Genomic DNA, 26136 nt, shown 5'->3' on the forward strand with positions numbered 1-26136 from the left:
CTGTACTTACCAGACAATCCAACTGAGACACAGGGCTCTTGTTCCCTGGATGGCTGATATCCCAAACCTTGACACATCCTTTTCCACCAGTGTACACATGTCTTGTAGGGTTGCTGATAGTAACTGCACAAACCACCTCTCCATGGTTTAGGGTGTTAATCTGTCTAGCGTGACGTGGGATTCCTGGCCCAATGAGGGCATCTGGAGGAAACGGTACAGGCTGCATTTGACCATCAGCACTTACATGAAATGAATACGCTCTAGTGAAAAAAGAGAAAATGTTTTAAATGTTGTGTATGCACAATAAAAAGATTTTGATGTTGTTACCTTGTTCAACATCAACAAGGTCCATACTGAATGTAGTACTAGTTTTTAAAAAAAATGTCAGTCACCTGTGGGATTTTTCTTGCTCTCTCTCTGATGTTGGGCACAGACACCAAGAAATTACATTATTTTTCCCAGCAATACCTGCCAAAATGGTGGACCAAAAAATGCTGAACAGAAATGGCAACAGTAAGTCTGACCAGGAACAACGTATTATATGACTGCCAATCATGGCACCTGTCAATAACCTATCAATAACTTAACCTCAGATGCTCTCCTAGTGAGAGTACTTTAGTGTTCAAAATTGTTTTGTTCCAATATATGATGTCATCCAACACAACTTTATCAAAGATGCAGCTGGAGTACATTACAGAGGGCCCTCATATCCTCAGATCCTATATCCATGTTTTCAGGTATCTGCGGGACCCCCTCCCACCCCCTCACGTGCCCATTTTTGCCCTGGTAAGTGTTTAAAATAATGTAATGTTAAAAACTGCTTTTTACTTTTGTAGAGACACAAGGGATTACAGGTATTTTTCACCTATGGAAAAATCCATGGATTTTTCTATCTCAAGACAAAGAGAAGGCCCCTTTAAAGGAAAACTGTCCTTTAACAATACCCTCACAATAGCCTCCTTAGGACAGAGGGCAGGCATCAATCATTCTCTCTCCAGGCAGACCCCTCCCTTCCCCCTGAGCATATGAAAGAAAGATACTCTTTGCTCTGGGTGAAGGGAGGAGCTCCCTCAGATGGCCTTTCTAAGCACCTAGAGAGAGACTGATTGAATGATTGTCTGCTTAATGACTCTGTCTTAACATCACAAAAGTCAGCAAGGCTGTTTTTAAATCACCAGAGCAAAGGGACTTTGTTTTTTAAATTGATTTGCTTTAGTTTGTTTTTTGCCATCCACATGAGTTCTGGGAATGGAACCCTCGAGAACAATGAGACTCAACCTGTAGAAGTATACGGCTAACAGTAGCAGGGAGTATATGGAACAGATGTATATGGCTAACAGAAGCAGGGAGTGAAGGGATTCAAGAAAGTAGTACCCATGGGGAAAACATACTGCCCACTGAAAATAGCTCACACATTTTTTTTCTGGGAGAACAGATTTTGCTTCACTGAAGTTAAGGACAGAAATATTGTTAAATATATAATATAAATATGGCATTTTTTCAGTTTTCTGTAAATGGCTTTGAACAAACAGGACCAATATGTAAAAGGTAACATTAAATAAACAAACTTGACAGATTTCAAACAAATATTATGAACCTATGCCAGATTATAGAAAGCTGCAGTTCTAAGACGATGGGTACATTGTACAACCTAGTTTCATTGGATCCCAGCTCTCTAGTGACTGTAGAAGTCATCATATGATGGGCAAGAACTGAAAGGGCTCTTATACTTTCAGATAGTTATGTAGGAGGTAATACCAACAGGACTTGTTCTCTCTCCTGTTTTCTGCTTCCAAAGTTCTACCTATTAAGATATAAAAATTCTGACCAAATTGGACATGGTAACTCTAGCTTCCATGCACAACATCATCCAGAATAGAGCAGCTACAAAATGTACACATGAATATGCTTTCAACATGAACAGGGCTTTCTAAGAAAGCAACAAATCTGAAGAATGATCAAGTATCTTCAACAGCTTTGCCACTTTATTGGACAATCTTTTGCTTGCACATGAGGACTGTCACACCACAAATATAAGTTCTGGATCATTGTTATTTCCTCTTCACTGAAGAGGGAGTGAAAACTTCTGCATATTAGTTATATAATTCTTTCTGCTTAGCTCCCAGTGAGCCAAGCTTGTTAGAGTGGGTCACGTTTTTCCGGTCAGTTCCATCAAAGATGCATTTGTACATAATGATACTATAATTCTTTTCAATACTTTCAATCTAATAAAACATTTTGGTGTTCTTTTTTCACAATGCTGTTTATGGAATCTAGCAACATTTCCAACTGATTGTAGGGCTTCTTTTGTTCACAAATAAATTATCTTTAAAGTGAAAAGCAGAATACATGCACACCAGAAAGCCCTCTGCAATTTGCATTTCTGTGCCAAACTGATCTACCTTAGTCCAGCACATCCCTCTGCAGAAGCATAACCCTTTCCCCCATGCCCTCTTTTATCCACAGCATCTGATACCTTTGGCGCATATTCACCTATGGGAAAAACTGCCAAATAGGCTTTTAAGATTAAAACAAGGATTAACCACCCTCTGCCACACATGGAATTCAGTATCACAGAGGAAGCAAAAAGAACAATATCTTAATAATATGATTAAGTTTGTAATTTTAACACTCACGGTTTGCCTCCTGGGATGCCTGTCAGATTCGGAGGGATGCCTGGGACCCGCATGTGATGATGTGGATCAAAACCAACCTGAATATTTCCCACAAAAACAGAACAAAGGAAGTTCATGGTGTTAGTGGAAATGCTAGTTAGTGTTAGTTAACTCTCCTGCTTAAACTAAAAGCTCCAAACTTTTACTACAGAAAGGGCAAAAGAAGAACTCTAATGAATCAGACTGAGGCATCATCTAGTATTCTAGTCAAATATCCTGTTTCCAAATGTGGATAGCCATTTTCCTCTAGGAAATTTACTAGCAGGGCACTGAGGAAACAACTCTCCCCAGAGAATACTCTCAGTTCTCACATGCAGAAGTGCACTGCCTCAGAATATGGAAGGACAAAAAAGGCATAAGGCAATCATTTCCTGGACCTCACACATAACTGACTAAGATGTTCATTAGTGTAGCAAATGAGAAAACATGTCTGGCAATGGCCACCTTTACACTTGGTCCACAGGTGAGCACATAAGGAAATGGGATATCCTATGATCACAGCATATTTTAAAGATGCCTATGGGAGAGGCTTTAGGGGGGGAGGAAGAAAAAGGAAACAGCTACATAATTGTTCTATGCATATATTAAAACAAAAAACAAAGAACTCCTCCCACAGACCACATGTCTTCTGTATAGCAATGCTGCTTCCTGGTCCACAAAGCAATAATGCTGACTTTATGGTCTCCATGTAGAAACCATAAAAAGTTCTTTTGTATTATGGAATCTCCATTCAGATATCACAATATTAGAGAACTGTTAATCAGATGATTTGCACCAATCACATACGTAGAAAAGGCAGCACCAGAAGGCCTGAGAAACAAATCCTGACCCCGCTCCCCTGTGGACCAGTAGCTGGCCCTCCAGTTGCTAATCTAAAGGTTAGGATCAGGGGTGTCAAACTCGTTTCATACAGCAGGCCAAATAGCATTCATGATGCCTGCTGAGAGCTGGAAGTGTTGTCATTAAATAGGTCATAACGAAAAATAAGCTCTTTTTCCTCTTTAGCTCATAGGAACTCACAGGAACTCATTAGCTGCAAATGGCAGAAGAGAAAATAGGCAAATCTTGATATTTTCATGCTAGTTGCCCTTTCAGCAGTGACACCTCAGCACTGCTTAACAGCCAATGATGGTGCAGGAAGAGCCTGAGGGCAGGATAAAAAGCTTCTGTGGGTTGCATCCGGCCTGTGGGACTTATGTTTGACACCCCTGGGTTAGATAATGGCTGCAGCAAGAAAAAGGATGGAAAAAGGCTATCGGAAGAAGGCATTTGGTCCATCTATTTTCATCTGTACCTCCATAAAACTAGCTGGTGAGTAGGTTTATGAAGAGTTTCTACTTCGGAACACATTTTCCACGCAAAAATGTATTGTGGAAATGGGATCTGCACCACTTATTGGAAGGGTACAAGGAGAAACCTGGACTTCCCCTACCAAATGTTTGCCTCAGAGCCCTGCCTCACACTGTGAAAGTCACCGCCTTGAACAACAAGGCTGTCTCACCCCAGAGCACAACGAGAACACACTGTGAAACTATACAAATCGGGAAAACTTACCACGGGAGACCTCCCATAAGCTGCAGCTGCTGCGGCCGCAGCTGCTGCTGCACTCATTTGGGGTGAAATATTGTGCAGACCAGCATATGCAGCTCCAGGACTGGTCAATTCACCATTCATTCCAGCATGGGGCACTATTCCAAAAGGGGCAGGGTAAGGGCAAGGTACTGCCATTGGTGTTCTTAGGCCTGAAGCTGCCCAAAAAGAAAAAAGTTAAAAGCTTTTTAAAAAAGCATATGAGAACCATAATGCCAATAAGCGTTCCTTCATGGACTGCACTGCTTCAGACTGCAGCTGGGAAAGCTTGTTTGAAATGCCCTGGGTGCAGAAAACCAGCTTGGCCACTTGCAGGGAAATTTCTCCTTTACATTATTAAGACTTCTTGGTATTAAGAATATTTATATAATGCTTTTCAACGGATTGTTCACAAAGCAGACTATATAGCAAATTAAATCAATAAATGGTTCCCTATCCTCAAAGGGGTCACAATCTAAAAAAAGATGCAGAAGACACACCAGCCACAGCCACTTGAAAAGATGCCATGTTGGAGAGAAATGGGACAGTAGCTCTCCCCCTGCTAAATGTAAGAGGAGCACCACTTTAAAAGGTGCCTCATTGCCAAGTTAGCATGTGTCCAAGTATTCCACGTGCAATCCTAAAGGGGTGCAGTCCAGGGAAGACTTCACCGCACGGTATTTCTGCATGTTTAAATTTAACACAAACAGGAGACAAATTATTTTTACTGATTGTTTATATAATGTGCTTTATGTGTACAAAGCGCTTCACTGTTGTCATGTTCATCAGCATGCCACAGCTGTTAGACTGGCCATTCCATAGTAATGATATGGGGAGAAAGAGAGAGAAATGACTTGCCTAAAGTCCATCCTAGGCCCAGAGTGGCATCTGAACTCGCATCCAAACCCAAGACTCTTTCTTTAAACTTCAACAGCTGTCATCGCGTGCAGTGTGGCAGAATAATCTTAAGAAAGACATTTCTCCCATAGTGGTCTACTAACCTAATGGGTCGACTCCCGGGGGCTTGCCAGGTACAGGCCTCAGTCCGGGTGTAGAATTACTGCCTGGAGTAGGAGCATCAGTCCGTGGAGTGGGGGTACTTGATTTGGACACAGGGGTGGTAGATTTCTCATTCTAATATGGAGAGATGCAGCTTGCTTTAGTTTCCTTTTCAGATGATAGCCAATACACATGTACGTTGGGCTAATGCACACAGATCCTCTTTCAGTTTAAACTAAGGATATGATTGCCCAGTTGTAACTTGAACTGAGGCCACAGCAAATGCAACTTGCAAAAGTCCCATTTGTTTCAACAGGCTGTACACAAGTGTACTTCTCAGTAAGAGTGCATTGTAAGAAACACACACATGGTGCACACATTGGTGCTAATTAGTAAGAAAAACCTATTTCCTTTTAGTCTTTGAGGTGATACCAGGAAAAGTAAAAATCCAGACATATACAGGTAGTAGTGCCTACAATACTACCACATAAATCAATCATGCACTCACAGAACAAAAGCAGAGATTATTGAAGTTGATGACTACAATCCCAAGGGGAGCTTGTCTTCATTTTTTCCAGTGTTAAAAGTATAGTGGTGAAAAATACCTACAGCTTGCAGATAAGTCACCATTTTTTTCCTCTCAAAGGGCTATCATGCTGAATACTACATGACTTTCAGTTTTCTGTGGCCCCTAAAGAATGGTGTGAAAGGTTCAAGTGCTCAGTCCTGCTGAGAAGACCATGTGCAAAGCATGACTGTTTCGGACCAGAAAGGTAATTTACAAAAGTCACAAAACATGAAGAAAGCCAGCACTACTCTGCCTTTGCAAAGAGCCCATCTCTGAATTGTGACTTGTTATGCAAATCAAGAAAGGCTCTTGTAAATGACAGATTACTTTTTAGATAGAAAATGATTGTAGTTGAACATAGCCCAGTAATACAAATAAAACCAGGAACCAAATCACATCCAAGCAGGAAGCTGAATTTATTGTAAACTGCCATACAAAAAATATATCTCTCCAAAGAACCCCTGAGCACTCTTATTTATCCACAGAATAGCAAGCTTCCCGACATGAAGAAAAAAAATTACAATAAACCTATATACATCACTGCAGACACTGTGAGCCGGATAAACTTTCTCTATCGCCCCCAAAGATCTGGGGTTTCAATGGTATTTTTCTGAAGAAATGCACTGAAGTGGTGTTATGTCAAGATGTGCAACTGGGACATCTCATTATTCTCTCTCTCTGTTTAGTCACCCAATGTTGCCTTCAGAGACATGAGCACAGACTCAGATTGCACAGACACTTACAAGGCTAAGTTCTTTGGATTTGGAGGAAGGAGTACTGCTGGAAGATGCTATTGAGGCTGGGCTAATTGGTGCATCTTTCTTGAGTAGACGGGTCTTGTCCAAGCCATTCTCCCTTGGGGAATGTGCTGGGCTTCCACGTGGAGATGAAGGATCCTGAAGACAAACCATAGTTATTGTCAGGACATCCTACGTTGGTCTAGGTTAAATAAGCGACATATGGCTCCATTGACTATTGCCTTTGAAATGAAGCCCGTGGACCTTCTCTATGGTTGTTTTTAACAGCCTGTAGCTAAACAAACTCCTGTTCCAGGGCATGGAGTAATGTCACTATGACAACAACATTATAGAAATTACATTGGACTTAATGAAGACAAGCAATTGATTTCATTTTGCTATCATAACCAAGAGCTACTACTAACTAGGATTAGATCAACCTAAACCTAGATATATGCATTCAAAACCCAGTGGAACTCGTCAAAAACTATGTGCAAAACACTGTGTTATCTCAAGTGTCCATACCTCATTGGAAACATCAACCACCAAGTTGTCATCGCTTTTTTCACCATCACTATCCTGCAGAGAAGATGCAAAATGATCAACATTCCAGAAGTCTGTAGACTTACATAAAGCTTACATTTTTTTCAAGTATGAGGATGAGTAGCCTTGTACTGTCAAAACAATTATAGAAATAAATACATCATGGCTGACAACCCTACCCCAAGTTAGTGTGTAGACAATGGTCTATGGGTCATAACAGAGTCCAATCTTTGGCACTGTTTCATTACTGAGGCTACCCAAGTTAAAAGGTGAATCCTCCTTAGACAGGGATACACTACAGTCAACAAGCTTGAGTAAGAAGTCAAGTTGCAAGTCAGCAACCCTGTGAGTTGTAATGTGTGGCTGTTACAACTCGACTCATGAAAAATTTAGAGTCTTTAGAGTCCCAGGTCAGAGTCATTTCAAAGAACAAGTCAAGTCATGAGTCAAGGACTGCCCCTAAGAATGGCTTCACAGAAAAAAGGGAAGTGGTCATGGGGTGCGTGTGTATGTGGGGGGGGGGGAGGAAGCTGTCATTTAACATTTCCTTGATGTTCCCATCCCATCTGCATGCCAGTAAGCTGGGTGATGAAGCCCTTTACTTCAAACACCATTTATGTAAAACAAAAGCTGTGCAAGTTTCAAGTTTAGCAGTACAGAAAAAACATTTGTTTTCATAAGAACCCCAGTGACCCCCCTCAGTTCAGATCACGATTATACCTTCAGAAGAAGCCCACAAGAGATAGGGACGTGAGTCATTTTGAATCTAGACTCATTTTTAGTCTTTTTACGCCCCAAGTAGCGAGTCAGTTGGGGTCAGTAACATCCAAATCAAGTGAAGTCAACCTGACTGTCAAAAACTGTTTGTGTGACTCGAGTCCACCCGAGTCATGCCCATCCCTGCTAGGTACACACAATATAAATGGTTTACTCACATAACGAGCTGCTATTTCCTTTTCTTCAGTTTTCTGCTTTTTGCTGTCAGAGGAGTAGTCTGTTGAGTTTCTGTGCTTTTCAGAGGCTCTGAAACTAGCTGATGGGGACACTGATGAGCTCTGAAATTAGATGAAAGGGGGAAATGGTGACTGATGGAATAATTATTTTACTGTCCTTTAGGAAAGTTTAAGTGCTTATGCATCACAGCAATGACCAACAAACTAAAGCTGTCTTCACACACGCAGAATCTTGTATTTCATGAGACAAAAAACCTATTCACATTTTATTTCCACACACAAACTACCTGAATACACATGATCTTCAGCAGCACACAAAATCCATACTTCATACTTTTGCAGGAACCAATCCATGCCGACTTTCAAGATGAATGCCTTAGTTTCAACAAAATAGGTACGATATATTGACACCTGTACTGTATAAGTATACAATGCAATATGAACAGCCCTAATCAGATATAAACTATTCCACCCTTTTCTGCTTCTCATGAAATATTAGAGGAGACCAGTTACAACATGGGAACCCCAAGCCTGCTACATCAAAGTGCCAGGCTGCAAAAAAAATAACAAGCAGATCTGCCCTTAGAAAGATACTCCCAACTTTCCACTGGAAGCAGCAGGCTAGAGTGCTTACACTGAACAAAAAAATAGTGTGCTATTCCTTGTGACCAGATCCTCTGAGCCCTGCCAACCAGGGTGTGCCTTTTCACTAGACAAATTATGGAATAGACTGCTATGGAAGGTGTCTCTCCTTTGCTCACTTTTAAGCATTTATTGAAAGCATTTATGACATCAGGCAGGGATTTTTAATGTTTATACAGAGATTGTTCCTGGTTATTGATTACTGATTGTTGTCTATGATATATTTAATTGTTTTGTTTTAAGCTTTGTAACCTGGCCTGAGTTTATGTATGTATATAGAAATGTGGGATCTGTAAAATAAAATGGTGCATTGTTTAGCATGTGCACTTTATGGCTAGGACCATATGTTACTTTTATAACACAGGAGTTCCTTCCAATCTGATCTGGTCCCATGTTGCAATACAATATGCGTAAAAAATGAATTAAGTGGAGCAATTGTAAACAGTCATGCCAGCAACAAATTAACATGATCTATACCTTACTGAGCAGATCCACACATCCAGTTCATATTAGATGGTACAGGTGTGCCCCCTTATCTGCAGTGTTATGTTTCAGAAATTCCCAGGGTTAACTGAAACAGCGGATATGGGCAAACACCTGTCCCCCACCCTCCGGAGACGAGGGGAGCTCTGCTTTATAAGGCATTAAAATGTCTTATAAGGCATTAAAAACATCACTTCTGGGTTCATGGAAAAAACAGAAGCAACTGCTTTTTTTAGCTCTAGTGCTCAGTCTGAGTCCATCTGTCTGCGGCCTCTGCTGGGTTTAGCAGAGCTCCCCCTGGAGGAGGTGCTCTGGGGGGACCACACATCCAATCAGCAGATAACTGAATGCACGGATATGGGAGGTCCCCCTGTAGCTTCATTTTTTCTGCCACCCTATGATGTTTTACAGAAAGATCTGGCTTGCATGAAAGATTCAAGGTGCATTGAAATGACAAGTAAGACCAATGCAAATAAACTGTATCTATAAGGAACTCGGGTTTTTCCCCTGGGTTGGCTCATAACCACAGGCTGCCACCAAAGAGGTTAGTCTCTTTGGCTTGTCCCTTCAGGGAGTTAAGAGAATGAGGGCCCTCCCCTCCAACCTGAGTCCTGGCATGGGGTTAGGTTGTGTGAGTGAGCAAGTGTGGTAAATTTATTCCTTTATTAGTGCAGGGATGTGTGTCAATGTGGAACCTAAACCCGAGAGAGGAAGGTGATGGTGGGCATGTGAGCTGGAATCTCTGAGAGGGAGGGATGGTGGTTGTTGTAACTGAGTGTGTTAGGACCAAATTAGATGGGAGAGAATCATACCTGATTACCAATGGCCTTGGCAGCAATTCCCCCAAGTCTGAAGCTGCTGTTTTTGAATGGTAGGTCAGTGAGTAATAAAACCTGCCTCATTCAGGTTTGAAATAGCAACTGGTACAGAATGCGGTGCATGGGTTGTTTTCAATATTTATTTTGTCTTTTAGAGTTTGATTTTAATTGATTGTATTTTTAATATGCCTTTTAAGTCGCGTTGGGTACCTTGGAGAGAAAAGCAGGATGAAAATCAAATAAAAATAAATAAATAAATAGCAACAGTTCAGATCAGGGCCAGATTATTTTTCCCATGTCCCAATACTATTTAAAACTAGACCTTTTTACACATCTTTATGCAAATGGTCTTATGCATGTCTTAAGAATACCCCTGCTCTATTTATATTCATTCCACAAATGGAGAGAAGGCAGAGGATAATTTGAATTCAATTCACTATGACTCATCTCTCTCTCTTTTTTTAAAAAAGTAATTGGCTGCAATAAAGGGGAAAACTAATTACTGAATGACAATTAGAATGATGGCTAAAGAGCCAAGAGTAAACCACTGCACTGATTTCAACCAAAATATTTATTTTCATAAATTTGAAACCACATGGATACATTTTTCACAATCTAGTTAGCCTCAGTACCACAAATACTCTTTTAATATTTGATTTTGGTGCTTAATAAAGTTATAATTTAGAGAACCCAAGTAGCATGATAAAGTAGCTAACTATGACTAGCTCTTTAAAGGATGATTTGTACTCTGGGACAACACATCCTGCATAGAAGCTGAATTGCTTTCTAGGGCATAATCAGGCATGCACGCACGTACACACACATCTACACCTGTCTCGCAATCACCATTCTAGCTCACCTGATGCGACAGAACTTCAATCCTGACCCCACATTTTAAGTGTAATGTTTACCTAGTTGATCAGTCATTTTCTTTCTCCCTAGAAACTGGTGGAAGCTGGGAGACTTCTAGCTTTCAGCATTCTCACCAAACTAATTGTAGGATCAGGGTAGGTTGAAGGAAAGCTACAAATGTTTGAAAACTGATGTAGATATGCTTTAAGGGTTAGTACACACAAGTGCCACTTCACTTCTCCCTTCTGATTAGATACATGATTATACGGAGAAACTAAAATGTGAACCAACAGCTTACAAGAGGACAGCTGCAGCTGGAAAGATGGTTGCCATTCACTTGCACGTATTAGTTGCTTAACATATGTGAAGGTTGTATTCATAGAGAGGTTTGCAAATCGTCCAGGAATTGTATTGTAATGCACTGTAATACAGTCTGGATGGACCAGATAAATTCCACTTACCTCAATGAGACCTATTCACAATCAAGTTTTCTAAGATGACATCTTTATGATGAAAGATGCATCAAAAATGAGATATTCATCATAAGTGCAGTCAGCCTACATCATACATAATGGTTATGTTCCAAAGTTGTAGCATAAAAGCAAAACTGCATACAGGTGGGACCTCGGTATCCACTGATTTGACTTATCACTGATACCAAGATCTACCTTTAAATGCCTCGTAACAAGGAAAAAGAAGCACCAAAATCCAATTTCCTAAATTTGCGACGTTAATAATTTCATTCCATTAGATTCCATTATTCACCCCTTTCAGTGGCTGAATGCAGTATCATGTCTATACCAATGCATGCTGGGGCGAAAGAGGAGCAAGAAACCAGAAAGTGAGTCTTTAAAGCTATTTTTCCACTGATTTGGTATTCACTGATTTTTTTTAATCCACTTGAGGTTCTGGAACAGAACTCCTATGAATAACGAAGAATGACCAGTATACTCAAAATTGCCTTGAAAATTTATACTGTCTCTTTAAAAATGACAAGATATAGGTAATAACATCAGCTTTATTCTCCAATCTCAGGCTCTCTCCAGGATATATATTTAGTAAATAGAATGGCAGGCATAATGCTTTTTTTGTTTGTTTTAATTTTTGGCTTGCAGACTGCATAAAGTTGAATTCACTGAAGTCAAGATACAAGCTGAATGTACTCCCTCCCCCTCAAAAATTTCACTGCATAGGCTAGGCTAATCCATCATGGAGAGCACGAGGCAGCAATGCCTCCTTGAAACCATTTACATGATGTGCTAAACATGCTATTATAGATACCACATGAACACAAATCTTTATCATAAACCCTAGAGCTGGTACAGATGCAGCCACACCCATTATGCAGATGTAAAGAGAGATGTAAAGATAGTCTATGAAAGGTAGATGTAAATGTAGATGTAAAGAGAGTCTACAAAATGGCAGCAACCAGTCCAATGTATGTCAGATAACTAAACAATCTCCTCCCAGCATATTAGAGTACTGCTCCTTGTCAAAATCACATGATCAAGACAGCTGGAAATATCCTCCTTGACCATGTTCAAATTAATAAAGATAATAGAAAGTCTTGCAGAAAGCTATAAATATATCACCAGCAAGAGGCAAGCATCAGTGTGCCGTATGCTTGCAATAATTAGTACAGCAGATTACTTGAACAAGGCAAGAGTTATTACTACCTTTCAACCCCCAATGTTCGCAGAAAATTACTTACAATAGCATGCATGGCTCAAAGTGCAACAGGGGAGGAAGGCAATACCACGAAATAAAGAGCATGCTGCCACAAGCTGGCCTCTCCCAAGCCACACCATTCAAGCATTTGATAAAGCATCTTGGACTGCTGACCTCAGGTGGTCAAGGAAGAAAGAGCAATTCATTGAAATTAGCATTAGAAATAATGACTAAAGATGACAAGAGGACCCTCCCATGCAACAAGGTTGGGAACTCTCAAAACCTTTTCAAAGGGCAGTAATTCCCTAGAGAAACTTTAGAACACACTGGGACAACAATGCATTTAGAGCACCATAATTAAAACAATTATTTCCAACAAAGTGGGAATTATAATTGCCCATTCTGAGAAAACAACAACCTGAAAAACCACAGTAAAAGCTTAGGGTACTCAGCGCCAAGGTCAATAATAATATAATTATCTGAATGGCATTATTGCCATTATGAAGTCTGCTCAAAGTACAAAAGAAACAAACGGAAAATGCGATAAGGTGTGTATGGTAAGAAAATGACCTTAGAAAGAAGCTAACTGGCTGTGTATTTGCACCTACATAGAGACCTGCCAGGTAGAAGAAGCACAACTGAAACTTATGGGCACTCACGTACTACCCACTTACTTCTTACAACTATGCAGAGGTCAGCTTGCTCCTCACAAGCAAGGGCAAAAATGGGTACTACATACAGGACAGGATATTCCATTTAGCATTTGCAACAACACAGTTTGCATAGTTTTTACAACTTCAAAGTTCAAAAGAGAAAGCAGTCTAGAATTTTTGTCAAAAAAATATATTCTTCATTTTGCTCAGTTCAGAAAGGATGTTCTGTTCTCCACTGCATCATGTAGTCTTAGAGATATAAGATTTTGGCCAACAGGACTGGCTCCTGGGGGCTGTGGCAAACTGCTTTCCATGATTCTTCCCCATCTGGGAGGGGCCCTGAAAGTGTCACTACTGCATAAAGCCCATCATCACAGAGATCAGAGATCAGCAGAGAATGTTTGGCGGGCCCTTGGCCACCCAAATATGCTGACCCCTGCTGCTGGTCCTGTTAGTTGGAAGCAGTTACGCACACCTAAGTGTCAATGAAATCAAAGAGAATTAAGCATTTCTCTGTGTACATGAATGTTATTGATTTCAATCGTGTACCTGACTTACTCTTGCTTGTGCCCTTTGGCAGGTCAATCAACCAGAGTTCCGATATCAAAAGTGACCAATGAACTTTGCAAACACTCAAGAACAAACTACAGTATTTACATCACATGGGCCTTCTCAGATAAGTGAAATGGTGTTAGGAATCCAAAGGTCTGATCATTATTTTTCAATGGAAACTGGTTTTAAAAGGCAGTATGATGCTTTTATGACATTTAACCCATTAATTTACTTCACTAATTGCTGATTAAATGACATTAACAGAGAGCAATGCCCTATATAACAAAGTATAAATACTTAATTGTGGTAACTAACGCAGAACAGGCATAGGATCTCAAAATGAAAAATTGAGTTTTTTTAAAAAGATCAGATGTCTATATAAAGCAAAAATTGCCAAAACACTAACAGCAGCATTTCAATAGAAAATTTGCCAGGAAACATGCCAGGTATTCCAATTCTGCTACACTAAGAAAGGCTGTTCTGTGCTCAGCTGATTAGCCAATATAATTTGTATGTGGTGTTTGACCTCCATGCAGAGAGAAAGTAGGAGCAAGGTATAAATCTGCAAGAAAAGTAGTTGCTTTAAAATGTCCATGTGGTAATAAATGCAAGGCCACATATTTCACACAGTTGGTCCCTGGAACTCCTTTCCACAAGAAGTAAAGCACCCAGTTTTTCCCTCTTCAACAACATTAGTTCAGATACAAGGTACTGAGCTCAACATTCCATTTTGTGTATCCTTAAACAGTGAGTCAAATTAATTAATTTGTTCTTATCTAAACTGAGGAAGAGTGTTGTGAAAAAGAAAAGTCAAAGCGTAAATGCTTAATAATAGTTGTAAGACTGGCGATATATAAACATTTAACTAATTTGGAGGTCTTGCTAAGCTGTCTGCAGGATTCTTGCAATATATGCTGTCAAATACACACAGCATTTCAGCATTTGTATAGATAGCTCAAGTCGCACAGCATTCCCCAGCAAAAATACCTCTCAGTTTTGTTAGAATCAAGCTTTAGCATGGACTGTCATTTCTCTTGCCTCTTCCTGATACAAAGGCAAACTTAACAGGTGTTTAAAGCAACAGACAGGGCCACTGCCACACAGGTGGATGTTTTAAAATTAATCCTTTACCATACAGCTTCCTCTGCAATCATCGACTGAGACACTCTAACATGTATGCGACCTAGCTGCAACCAAACCTGTAAAGGGTCAAGGGAGAGTGAAAGTAACCAGCCATGCTGAAGTATAGCCACAGGTACATTATTGAGGAGCACAGCAGCAGGACAGGGGGCAAAGATAAGCTTAGGGAAAGGTCACTGGAATACTATCATGGGAAGGTTAATAAAAATAAAGGCACATGGTATAACAAGAACCCCATTGCAGGAAAACGAATAGGGAGAAGTACAGATAGGAAAAATACACTGAAGAATATTTCTGGTCTGGCAATGAAGCACTCACTCAACTAGGCCCACAAAGACAATCAAACTGGTTCAAAATTTCCAATACATTGTCAGAACTGATCTTATGCAAACCCTATACACTTCCTACAGATTTCTATGGTAAAAAGGGAAGTACTTTGCAAACACAATATCCCTTAGTGCACACACCACTGTGAGCAGTGGCATACCTAGGGGAACAAGGGGAGCAAATGTCCCAGGAGCCACTCCTACAGGGCTGGTGCTGCCAACCTCACCCCCCACCCCGCTGCTCATCTATCTCCTTTTTTTATTTAAGAGAAAGAAGCAGCAGCTCTGCCAACTTCATTTCCTTTTTAAAAAAATAAAACCCTCCTCCTGATGAAGGAGGGAACAGCCCAGAATTGCATCTGACATGGCTGTGATTTGCAGCCACTCCAGGAGTGATGCCTTGCAATTCTGGGCAACCCCCCCTTCCTCTCCTCCTTTATAAGAGTAAATACACAGCACAGAGCTGCATCACGACAGGAGTTGCTCTGGGCTGTGTCTTTCATCTCTTGCTATAAAGGAGGAAAGCAAGGGGGTGACCCAGAGCAGTGGAGAATCGTGCCCGGAGTGGCTGAAACTCCAAGTGGCTGTCTCCTCCGAGGAGAGGAAAGATGCACTCCTGAGCAGCACTGGACCAAGAGTACAGCCATGTAGCCACTCCTTGCATGGTTCCATGCCACTCTGAGCTGCATCGTTCCTCTCCTGGGAGAAGTGGAATGGGGGTGGCCCAAAGTGGTGCGGAATTGCTCCAGGAGAGGTTTCAACTCCTGGTGCAGTTTTGGAAGCGACTGTGTTGATGGGATGATGTCACTGCAATCACTTCTGGGTCAGGGGGTGGGAGTGAGGCGGCAAAGTGGAAGGCGTCCCCAAGTGGAAAAAAGCCCAGGACCATCTCTGCTCAGAAGAATTTTTCAAAGTTTTTGTACACAGGAACTCAGGGCTATATGCGGTCAAGACCAAGCCCTTTAACTGTGCCTGGAAACAGATTGGTAGCTAGTGCAATTGGAGTAATATATGCCCTAATGAACCAGTCCCAACCAAGAACTTTGCTGCAGCATTCTGTCTAACGTGAAATTTTCAGATGCTTTGCAAAAGCAGACCCACACAGAACACACTGCAACAGCCCAAACTCAAAGTAACTAAAGCATATGCCACCCTGGCTGAATCTGCCTTCTCAAGAAGCTGATACAGTTGGTATGCCAGTTTATGCAAGGAAAAGCATTCCTTGCTACGACTGCCACCTGAGCATCCAGTTGCAATTTCTGGTCAAGGAGAACTCCTTAACTGTGAACCTGAATCTTCAGGAGGACGTTTAACTGGTCATCTCAGGCCGAAATCTTATTCCCTGATCCATGTGACAATGACCAGAAGTCTGCATTAAGTCTCAATTTGTAAGCCAAGAATTGTTCACTGAACTCAGACATTGAGGACTTCCACAGTCTCTCTGGGGTCAGATGAAATGGAGAGAGATGCTGATGATATTCAGCAATATTGACGGCACAAAGGAATCCAGTTTCATCCAGAAAACCATGAGGCTGAATTGCCGCTATGTACTCAACGCTTTGCTCAAGAATGGTAGATTTGACACTGGCTGGAAATTGTTCAGTACAGAAGGATTTAGTGAGAGCTTTTTCCACAAAGGTCTTACTACTGCCTCTTTCAAAGCAGATGGATCAATAACGCCTCTCAAGGAGGTGTTAATATTTTTAACCCTCTCAGGCACTCTCTCTCTCTCTGCTTTAACTAGGCAGGAGAAACACGCATCAAGCATGTATGGGTTCTGTGACATGCTTCAAATGATTCTGTCCACATCCTCAGGCACAGGAACTCAAAAACAACTGACAGAACAAGACAAACTGGTGCTGAAGGTACCTCAAGTGCAACTACATTTAATGTGGAGCCAAGATCAGAGTGAACATAAGCTATTTTATCTAAGAAGTGCCTTGAAATCTGGTCATAGCAGGTAACCAAGGGCTTCTCCACTATTATACCATGAGAGTTCAGAATGTAGAAGAACTATAGTACCAGAGAAGAACAACTATAAGAGTGGACACAACAGTAGCAGAGAGGCACGTTCCAAAGTGCGTTCTTGTTCTGGCCTGATATGCCATGAGTTTCAGAAAACTCATGTTTTCATCTGCCATTTCACTGCCCAAACTCCTGAGAAAACCAGGGAGTATTCTTACTAGCAAGAGAGGATGTTGAAGAACAATCAATCACCTGGCCCATTCCTCCACTTCAAATATCAACCTTGAATCAAAAGAATTATGAATGATGGCAATCATTCCATCAGAGCTATCAGGAAATCTTTTGTATCTGTAGTTCCTGGGGCAGACTTATCTTAATATGACCTTATACCCCGAGGAGGTTAGAGGTCATAAAAAGCCTTTATTTATTTAGCATATGGCATATAATACATGAACTTATATATCAATTAGACTAGATTAAATGTCAATGTCCAGTTCATGCAGCCATTCAAGGGCAGAGTTACCTTCATAGAATAAGTCAGACCATGGGCCAGTATATGCCCTCAGTTTGCAGCCAGACACAGTGTGATTTATGGTTTGCCAGGAAAACCCACAATCACACTGTGGGGTAGATACTAGCCCGCATTTAAACATTGAGTCCTGACTAACACCATGTAGGGTACAAATCCTGTTCAAAGTTTTCCAGTGCTGGCAAGGCAAGTCGAAACTTGGCACCTTAAGTGTAGGATCGTCTATATATCTACCTGTTTCTGGGCATTCGACTGCCCATTTAGCTTTCCATTGGGCACTGATGTTAAAATTGTTGTGCAGATGTTGTGCTAGTGCCAGAGAAGACTGGATTTAATCCTACCAATTGATAGATGAGGAAGATCGGCATGTACTGGTAAAAGTGGGTTGTTGGTGATCTTTCTATATTCTTACACAAAAGCTTCTTGTCTCCATAGGGCTGGTGGTGCTATGTGGCTCAAAACGGGGAGCCAACAGACAGGAGTGGGTCTTATACAGCCGCTTATGATCCTCATGGTTTCATTTAATCTGGCATCAGTCCTGCTAGTAGGACAGCTGTTAAGCCATACTGGAGCGCAGTATTCTGCTGCGGAGTAGATCAATCCCAATGCTGATGTTCTGAGAGTAGTGGCTGAAGCTCCCCATCTTGTTCCTGTTAATTTCTGGAGTATGTTGTTCCTCGTATTGATTTTTGCGAATGTGTTCTCGAGGTGTGACTTATAAGAGAGAGTCTGGTCCAAAGTTACTCCAAGATATTTTGGATGCGGATTGTAAGGGAGTAGGTTATTATTTAGATAGACCTTCGGGGCTACATTAGCTAATTTATTGTAAAGGTGGAAGCAAGTAGTCACCATTTTGCTGATACTGGGTATTAACCTCCAGGCAGCAGAATATTTTCCCAGGATCTTGAGGTTTTCTGTGAGGAGGCATTCCAACACCTCCATGTTTTTTCCCCTGCACTGCTAGAGCCAAGTCATCAGTATATTCAAATTTACATCCCCTTGTTACTGGCAAGTCTGAGATGTACAGGTTAAATAGTGTGGGTGCCATTACAGAGCCTTGTGGGAGGCTGTTGTTTAGCCTTCTTACCTTACTTGAATTGTCCCCCATTATGATCTGGAAAGATCTGTCTATTAGCATATTGCTGACTAATTGATAACAGTTTTTTTACAGGGGAAAAAAGAAAGCCTGAAACCTACCTAATATAGAAAGCCTGAAACCTACTAATAGTGATTTTGGTGCGGAAGAAATTAATAAGGTTCCTTTGACATTGGTGGAAAACTATCACTGTATATTATTTCTTTTTGAAACACTTTTGTGATTTAAAAAAAAGGAGGGGTTGACAATTTTATATAAATTAAAAAGTTATCTAATTTCTGTGGAGGTTCATTCTAATCTGTATTCGCATTTAAAACAGACACAGCAGTTAGTTTGATTTAATTAACCCAGAATAAAAGATCAGCCTCCTTATGTATGCCATATGTTGGCAACAGGGATCTTGCAGGGAGGAAGAAGTTCTATCATCAAGGTCAAATGGCCAAAAATGTTCCAAAAGGGATTTAGAAACCTTTCAGTATAAACCATTTACAAGACTCATTCAGTACCATCTAGGGTGGCTGGCATCCATTTCAACACAATGGAGGTTAGAAAACTTCCATCAGGAGAGAAATGGGCAGGTAATTTGAATGGAAAGAAGCAGCAGTCAGTTGCATGAGAAACAGAAGATGCTATACAACAAAGGAGCCTGAGGGTATACATGAGTGGCAGAGAACTGCAAGCCATTAAGAGGTCAAAAATACTAAATCGCAGTGGGGTGAAAGAGAATGGAGGCAGACAATGAAGGCTATGAAAAGTGGCATTTCTAGCATTACATTCCACTACTCTGAATAAATCCATACCAGGCTACCACAGCATTGCTTACATAAGGTGTTAAGACAATCCATACAGATTCTAAAAGCAGTACAGGGCAAGTATACTAAAAATCTTGAAAAATATCAAATAGCTCTGTAGCAGGCCTGATTGGATGTTGCTTTAGAAGCTGATGGAAGTGGGTTAGGGCGGAAATCAAGAAGGATGACTTCTATTTACTAATGCTGCGGTTCTATCCGTACTTATTTGAGAGCAAGTCTCATTGAACTTGGTGGGTCTCACTTTTGACTAAACACATATATGCTATAAATATGTTTATTAGAAAACAACTATATTAATGCCAATGAAGACTGGCACAACTATTATCATTTTGTTGTCAAAGGTTGGTTTCTATTTTCCATAGATGGGTCAAGCCCTGCTATAGATCCCAGGAGTATTATGAATAGTTTTATTGAACCATCAGTGCTTGGAGATAGTGCCATAAAAAGGAGTTTCTTCTCTAGATCAGGATTTTTTTTTTAAGTCAGTCTCAATTATGAGACCAAATGGGAACCTCAGAGGCCATGCAACACATACCATCGAAACACCTTACACAGATTCCAGTTAGTTAACAGGCAATACAGAGCACAGTTAATATCTTATCACATGTTTAATGCTGCCTAACCAGCAACTGTGATCAGGCAACTACCCAGAGAGCAGAACTGAAGCTTACTTCTACCTATATTATGAAGAATGTCATATCAAATGATCCACAGAAACTTTGTCCAGTATCTACAGAAATAGCAGTTCTAGTCTAGCCAGATGCTACAACAGTAGCCCTAAATATCAACAGACTGTTTCCACAGTTTCAGGTATGCAGGGTTCACAAATTGCTCCTTCACGCTAAACTCATCTGTTGTTTTGTTTTCCCATTTACAGCTCTCCAAACTGCTTCCTTCTCACTTGTCCTCCAAACCATTTCTTCTTCCTTTCAGTTTGTTAGCACTTGCCCTCTAAGTGCAAAGAGGAAGCAGTTTGGAGGGCTTGCATGGAGCAACAAGTATAAGGTTCGCTGCCATCCATGGTTTGGGGTATCCGCGGTAGAAGCAAGAACATAGCCTTCATGGATACGGGGGGGATGTCTGTATGTGTATCACTTCATAAATGTATTCTGTTGCTTCTGCCAATCTGAAGTTGCAAAAGTCTTTTCTTCATTCAAGGGTTTTGCTAAACATGACTACCAATTAAGATCTAAAACTCTGTCAAAGATCTCTTTGGCAATTAAACAGCAACACTGAAATACAATTAGGTATCATATCTCATATGGTTACAAATTAAATAGTTGTTGACTCCAATTGAATTATAACTTGAACTTACAAAATGTCCAACTAAAACTATATTTTAATGGCTTGTTAAGTAGCAAAATGCCCCTTATTATGTTCAGTTGGCATGGAGAAGATAGTCAATACACAGCAGCTTCACCCATACTCTCCAACTCTGATCAGTGGATGCCAAGTCACTGACTGAGTGCTGAGAGCACATTTTGCCTCCACTATAACAAATGCCTCTAAATACAACTTTTTCTTCTGCCCTCCCCCCAATAGGGATCAATATATGAGAGGGGCTGCGACTCAGTGGTAGAGCACCTCCATTGCAAAAAGAAGTTCCCAGGTTAAATCCCAGCATCTCCAGGACGGGCTGGGAAAGACCTGCCTGCAAACCTGGGCAGCACAGGCAATACTGAGCTAGAGAGACCAATGGTCTGACTTTGTATAATTCAGCTTTTTTGGAGGGGATGTCCTGCTGACTGCATTTTAACCCCTCACCTCAATGAGAGCCACTGAAAAGCCAAGAGTACTCCCAAATGAATTCTTCCGTAGAACTTGGTGGTTATGGCAGAACCAAAAACTATCAGACATATAAAGGCGTCACCCTTGAAGACTGTGTGGTGTTCACAATACAGACTAGCCCTTAAACTGACAGGCCTGAGTGATGAATCACCCAATCCCAAAGTGTCTAGCTTATTTGTATTACTCCAACAACAACAACAACAACAGTATTTATATACCGCTTTTCAACAAAAAGTTCACAAAGCAGTTTACAAAGAGAAAATCAAATATCTAATGGCTCCCTGTCCCAAAAGGGCTCACAATCTAAAAAGATGCAAAGGAATACCAGCAGACAGCCACTAGAACAGACAGTGCTGAGGTGAGGTGGGCCAGTTACTCTCCCCCTGCTAAATAAGAGGACCACCCACTTGGAAAAGTGCCTCTTACCCAGTTAGCAGGGGTAAACTCCAAGCAGGACTTCCTAAATTGAATGGGAAAAGATAGGAAGAACAACTCTGTAAGAGTCAGGCATTGATACAAATTATGGCCCTACACAGATTTATCCATCTGCAGGAAAACTGAATACAAAGATTCTCACTCTGCCATTTTTTAAAAAATGCCATGGTTCCTTACACATCTTTTTAAAAAAATGCAAGTTCAGTTAATAGCTTCCTTTTTTCTCTGTCTCTCTTTTTATTTTTGGTAGGAGACAGGGTGCTCAGTTAAATTTTTAGATGTTAAAAGCATGATCAAGTCTGTCTGGCTGGAAATATTTTAATGTCAGCAATGAGTGGCCAATAAATTTTTAATTCAGGCTAGAGTAGCTGAAAAACAGGCTTCATTGTCTAGAGCTCTCCCACATTCTGCCAACGTGTTAACTGTGATAACTGATATTCAAACATGTAACCTTCTGTTCTATTTAAATGAGTTATCTCTAGATACATTGGGAAGCCTTTTCTTGGTTAGCACTCCACAACAAAATCTGCATTTCATTCAGATTTTGTTAAAAACAGATGATAGTAACTCCTCTAAAACGGCATTCTAGCATATACTCCTGAATTATGTAATTCACCAGGGTCAACTCAATTGCTTCAATCACTTTTTAGGAAAAACGTGTATAATACATTATCATGACAGCTATGCAATCTGAGTTGAGATTTCCTTGGCTCCATTCTTAACATTTCCATGCTGAACTCTATCTGTTTTAAAAACAACATCTGAAAGGTTTTTGAACACTATACATGTTTGAAGCTCTTCATTTTAAATGGTTCAGAAATGAAATGGTATAAACACAAAGAGGGGAAAAATGCTTCTGTTCTCTAATCTAGCATTAAGTACCATTTTAAGGAACAACAGGCATGTTTCCAAACAAACTATTGCACTGTACAAATTACCCAGCAGGGACGGAGATAACAATGTCTCTGGTGTGGGTTTAGATCTTTGCAAAAGCTAACGTTTCATCAAGGTTGTCTAGGAAACCACATCCTCAGATATCTATCTTCAGTTGTGAGCAGTATGTATCCTAGTTTGGGATGCTTCTTGAGAAGCTACTAGGCTACAATGGTAATGACTGTTTATGAGGCAAGACCCAGATCCCAGTTTTTAATTATTGACACATGAAGGCCTTGATCAAGTGCTAGGTCTTCTGAGTGACTCATCTCTAAAGGCTACTTTTCAATTTATGACAAGGAAGGAAATATTCAGGTTCACGTCCAGATAGACAGTGATAAGGGAAGAGAATGTAGGAAGCTGTCTTAAAATTAAATAGATCATTGGTCCACGTAGTTCTGTATTGCCTACTTTATAATGACTCTCCAAAGTTTCAGACAGGAGTCTTTTCCACCTTTATACGGAGATATCAAGTACTGAAACCCAAGCCCTTCTACACGCAAAGCATGATCTTACCACTGAGTTACAGTCCTTGCCCACAAGTGCATGTCATCCAACTCTGGTCCAGCTCAGTGGCAAACATGGAGCACTTGGACCCCAGAAAAAAAGTTTCTGGACCTCTGCAATCTGCTACTGAAGCCAGAGTCAAATCTTTCAAGTAAGCTTATTGATAAATAACTACCAAATCAATGTATTGTATGACCTGAACAGCCACTAAGACCTACATTTCAAGCAGGTTTGCTTTTGCACACGCCCCAAATGTGAAATTTGGCACCACATTCTAAAATAAGGTTGGTTTAGACTTCTTCCAAAATTGGAGTTGGTGATCCTAGTTGTAGAAATGATTGAAGCTGTTAATAGTTATCTTTTAATAATCATTTATATGCATGGAATGTCTAGGCCACCTTACTGCTATGCTTACTGCTTACCATTTTCATTTTCCAAATGCCATTTAGCCACCTCTTGGTCACAGCTAAGTCTTTGGAGAAAAACATTTCATGTCACGGGTATAAACGTCAGCCTTTCCTTTGATACCTCATTACTGCAATCCTTAGCCCTCTAATTTACAGTTTGTAAACTCAAACTGCTACTTGAGCAGGCGTTTGGACCAAACATTCAATGGTGATCCAATGTATTCATGAAGCTCTTGCCACCTGCCGATGCTGGACTGCTGCCAGTCAAGTATCTACTGTTGCAACATTCTGCAGACTGGTTTCACTGCTTCAGAGAGTTCTGCATGCAGTCCTATAGCCTCCTGCCATCTTCCCGCAGCGTGGCAAAAGTGCAGCTAAAAATGCTTGCATCTCAGGGGATGGTCCACCTTATGCTGCAAACCTGTGTCCAAATGCGTTTGGTGCGTCCTCTCTCTGAAGTGCTATTTTCTCTGTTTGAAATTCATCAGGTCCACTGATTTTCCCAACAGACTACCATTCTGAGCCTTTTCTGCAAGTCCCTGGAGGACAGCTGACTAATCCTGCAGGGGTTTTGTACTAGTCCCCTCTGACTTTGTGAAGTGCATGAAGAGGAGAGGGAAAGGAAAAGGGGAATGAATTTCTCCCTCCTTCTGAAAGGCTAAATGAAATCATCTTGCAGGAGAAGGAGGACAGCAGCTTCCCCATGCTCAGTCATTCGCAGTCACACTATGCTGTCCAGTAACCTGCATTGATAATTTCTCATGAATAAAAACGCCAGCATTATCATCCACAGCTATGTTGTTGACATGCTTTTTGCTATTTCAGTAAAAATACCATTAATTTTCTGGCTTCACAACAGCTGAGCTACTCCCTATTTGAATATACAAAAGAACATTTTGTTTAAACCAAATTAAAAGCGTTCCAGTAAATGACTTCAATTTTGCTGGCTATACCATTCCAGTGGATACTAGTCTAATCCTGCAACCACCCCCTCCCCCTCTCAATCTTCCCTACTTTGCCAATTTTGCCTCCTCTTTTTTAATGCTTAACACTTTCATGCCATGAACTGAAGTTGCCCATAAGCGCAGCCACAATTCCAGCTGAGACTCCATTGAAGTAAAGCAAACACCTAGTGCTGAAGAGCTAAGAAGGGGTAGAAGCATGTCTTCTTTGCTTTATTAACACCTTTGTTTGCAAACAGCAATTGAAAATGGGAGTGGAGGGTGGCGGGGGGGAGGGAAGAGGGAACACAAACATTTTAGACACCTTTGAGGCACTTTCCCATCCAGATTAAGTGCCAACAGCCCTTGTTTCAGTCAGCCTGTAAACCGCCATGCCTGCCAAGCCCTCCTGGCACCTCACCACTTTATTTGTTCCCATTTGTATCTAATGCTTTTGTCAACAGTTCAACACAAGGCAAAGCAAACAACCCACTACAAATACTGGGGGTAACAGCAACGAGCGTGAATCCTTCACAATTATCCAACCCCAGCTGCTCAAGGCCTGTCCAGGCCGCTTTCATTTACAACAATGTCAACAAAAGGCTGAAACCCAATAACTAGGGGTGGGTCAATACTACCACTGTAAAACCCTCTGGAGGAGGAAATGCTCTTCTCCTGCTTTACTGCTTCAGCAAACATGCAGAATAATTCAGCCAGATAGACGAAGGCTTGTCTAATCATTTGTCGCGCATGAATTATTCAAGGCTCGTCACGTAAACTGCTTAAAGGACGGCTCCTCAAATATTTCAGAGGAAGTACCAGCTGTCCAATTTGTTAAATGGAAGGCGCATTAGGCAAATCCTGACACTGAGGAGAGAACTAAACTTAGGTCCTTAAAAATAATAATAATAAAAGATACCACCAACACCACAGCCATCAATTGATTGGCTTCATTTTCTCCCCAAGGCTTTGGGCAAAGTTGCCTGTGCCAGAGGTGGTTCTGATATGTGCAACAGTCAAAAATAGCAGGCATGGCTACTCATGCCTCAAGAGCTCATACTCACACACCACAGTTTGAGAACACACATGAGCGTACGTCAAACATTATGACACCCAAGGGCTGGGCAGGCCCAAGACTTCCAGGTACCTGAGACTCTGTGTCAAATGCTCCCCCTTACTCAGTGGCAGGCCAGCTTCTACCTCCACTGTTTTTCCTCCCAGTTACTGGATTCCAGAAAAACAAGGAAAATGGAGCAGAAGAAGAAAAAGAAGAACGGAGGAGAAAAGAGTAGGCAGCCACAGAAATGCTAGCCTACCATTCTCCTCTCCTTTCTATTTTGTTTTCTGCTGTTCTCCTGTTCTTTTTTGAATCCTGGGGGTGGAGGAGATCTAAGGATGGCACTGTTTGAGATTGCAGGGTTAGCAAGAATCACTGTAGTGAAGCAGTACAAAATTTTGAAAGCCAGGTTCAAACCATCACTTAGCTCACAAGGGAGTCTATCAGCACTAACAATTAAGTTAGGAAAGAGCAGAAAAAAAATCTAA

General features: G+C 41.0%; 1 protein-coding gene across 4 annotated transcripts in view; it reads right to left on the reverse strand.

Annotated features, from left to right (window-relative positions):
• The window catches only part of LOC136642132 (transducin-like enhancer protein 4), a 153654-nt gene that overhangs the window by 8006 nt on the left and 119512 nt on the right, over positions 1-26136 (reverse strand). For all 4 annotated transcript variants that reach the window (XM_066618377.1, XM_066618376.1, XM_066618375.1 and 1 more), the window contains 7 exons: positions 8027-8146; positions 7074-7127; positions 6555-6707; positions 5246-5378; positions 4230-4423; positions 2637-2713; positions 11-260 (listed from right to left, as the gene is read on the reverse strand). In XM_066618377.1, coding sequence (XP_066474474.1) covers positions 11-260; positions 2637-2713; positions 4230-4423; positions 5246-5378; positions 6555-6707; positions 7074-7127; positions 8027-8146 — 981 coding nt within the window. The remainder of the gene's footprint in view (positions 1-10; positions 261-2636; positions 2714-4229; positions 4424-5245; positions 5379-6554; positions 6708-7073; positions 7128-8026; positions 8147-26136) is intronic.

The sequence above is a fragment of the Tiliqua scincoides genome, chromosome 2 (genome assembly GCF_035046505.1).
Source record: "Tiliqua scincoides isolate rTilSci1 chromosome 2, rTilSci1.hap2, whole genome shotgun sequence".
Classification (NCBI taxonomy): Eukaryota; Metazoa; Chordata; class Lepidosauria; order Squamata; family Scincidae; genus Tiliqua; species Tiliqua scincoides.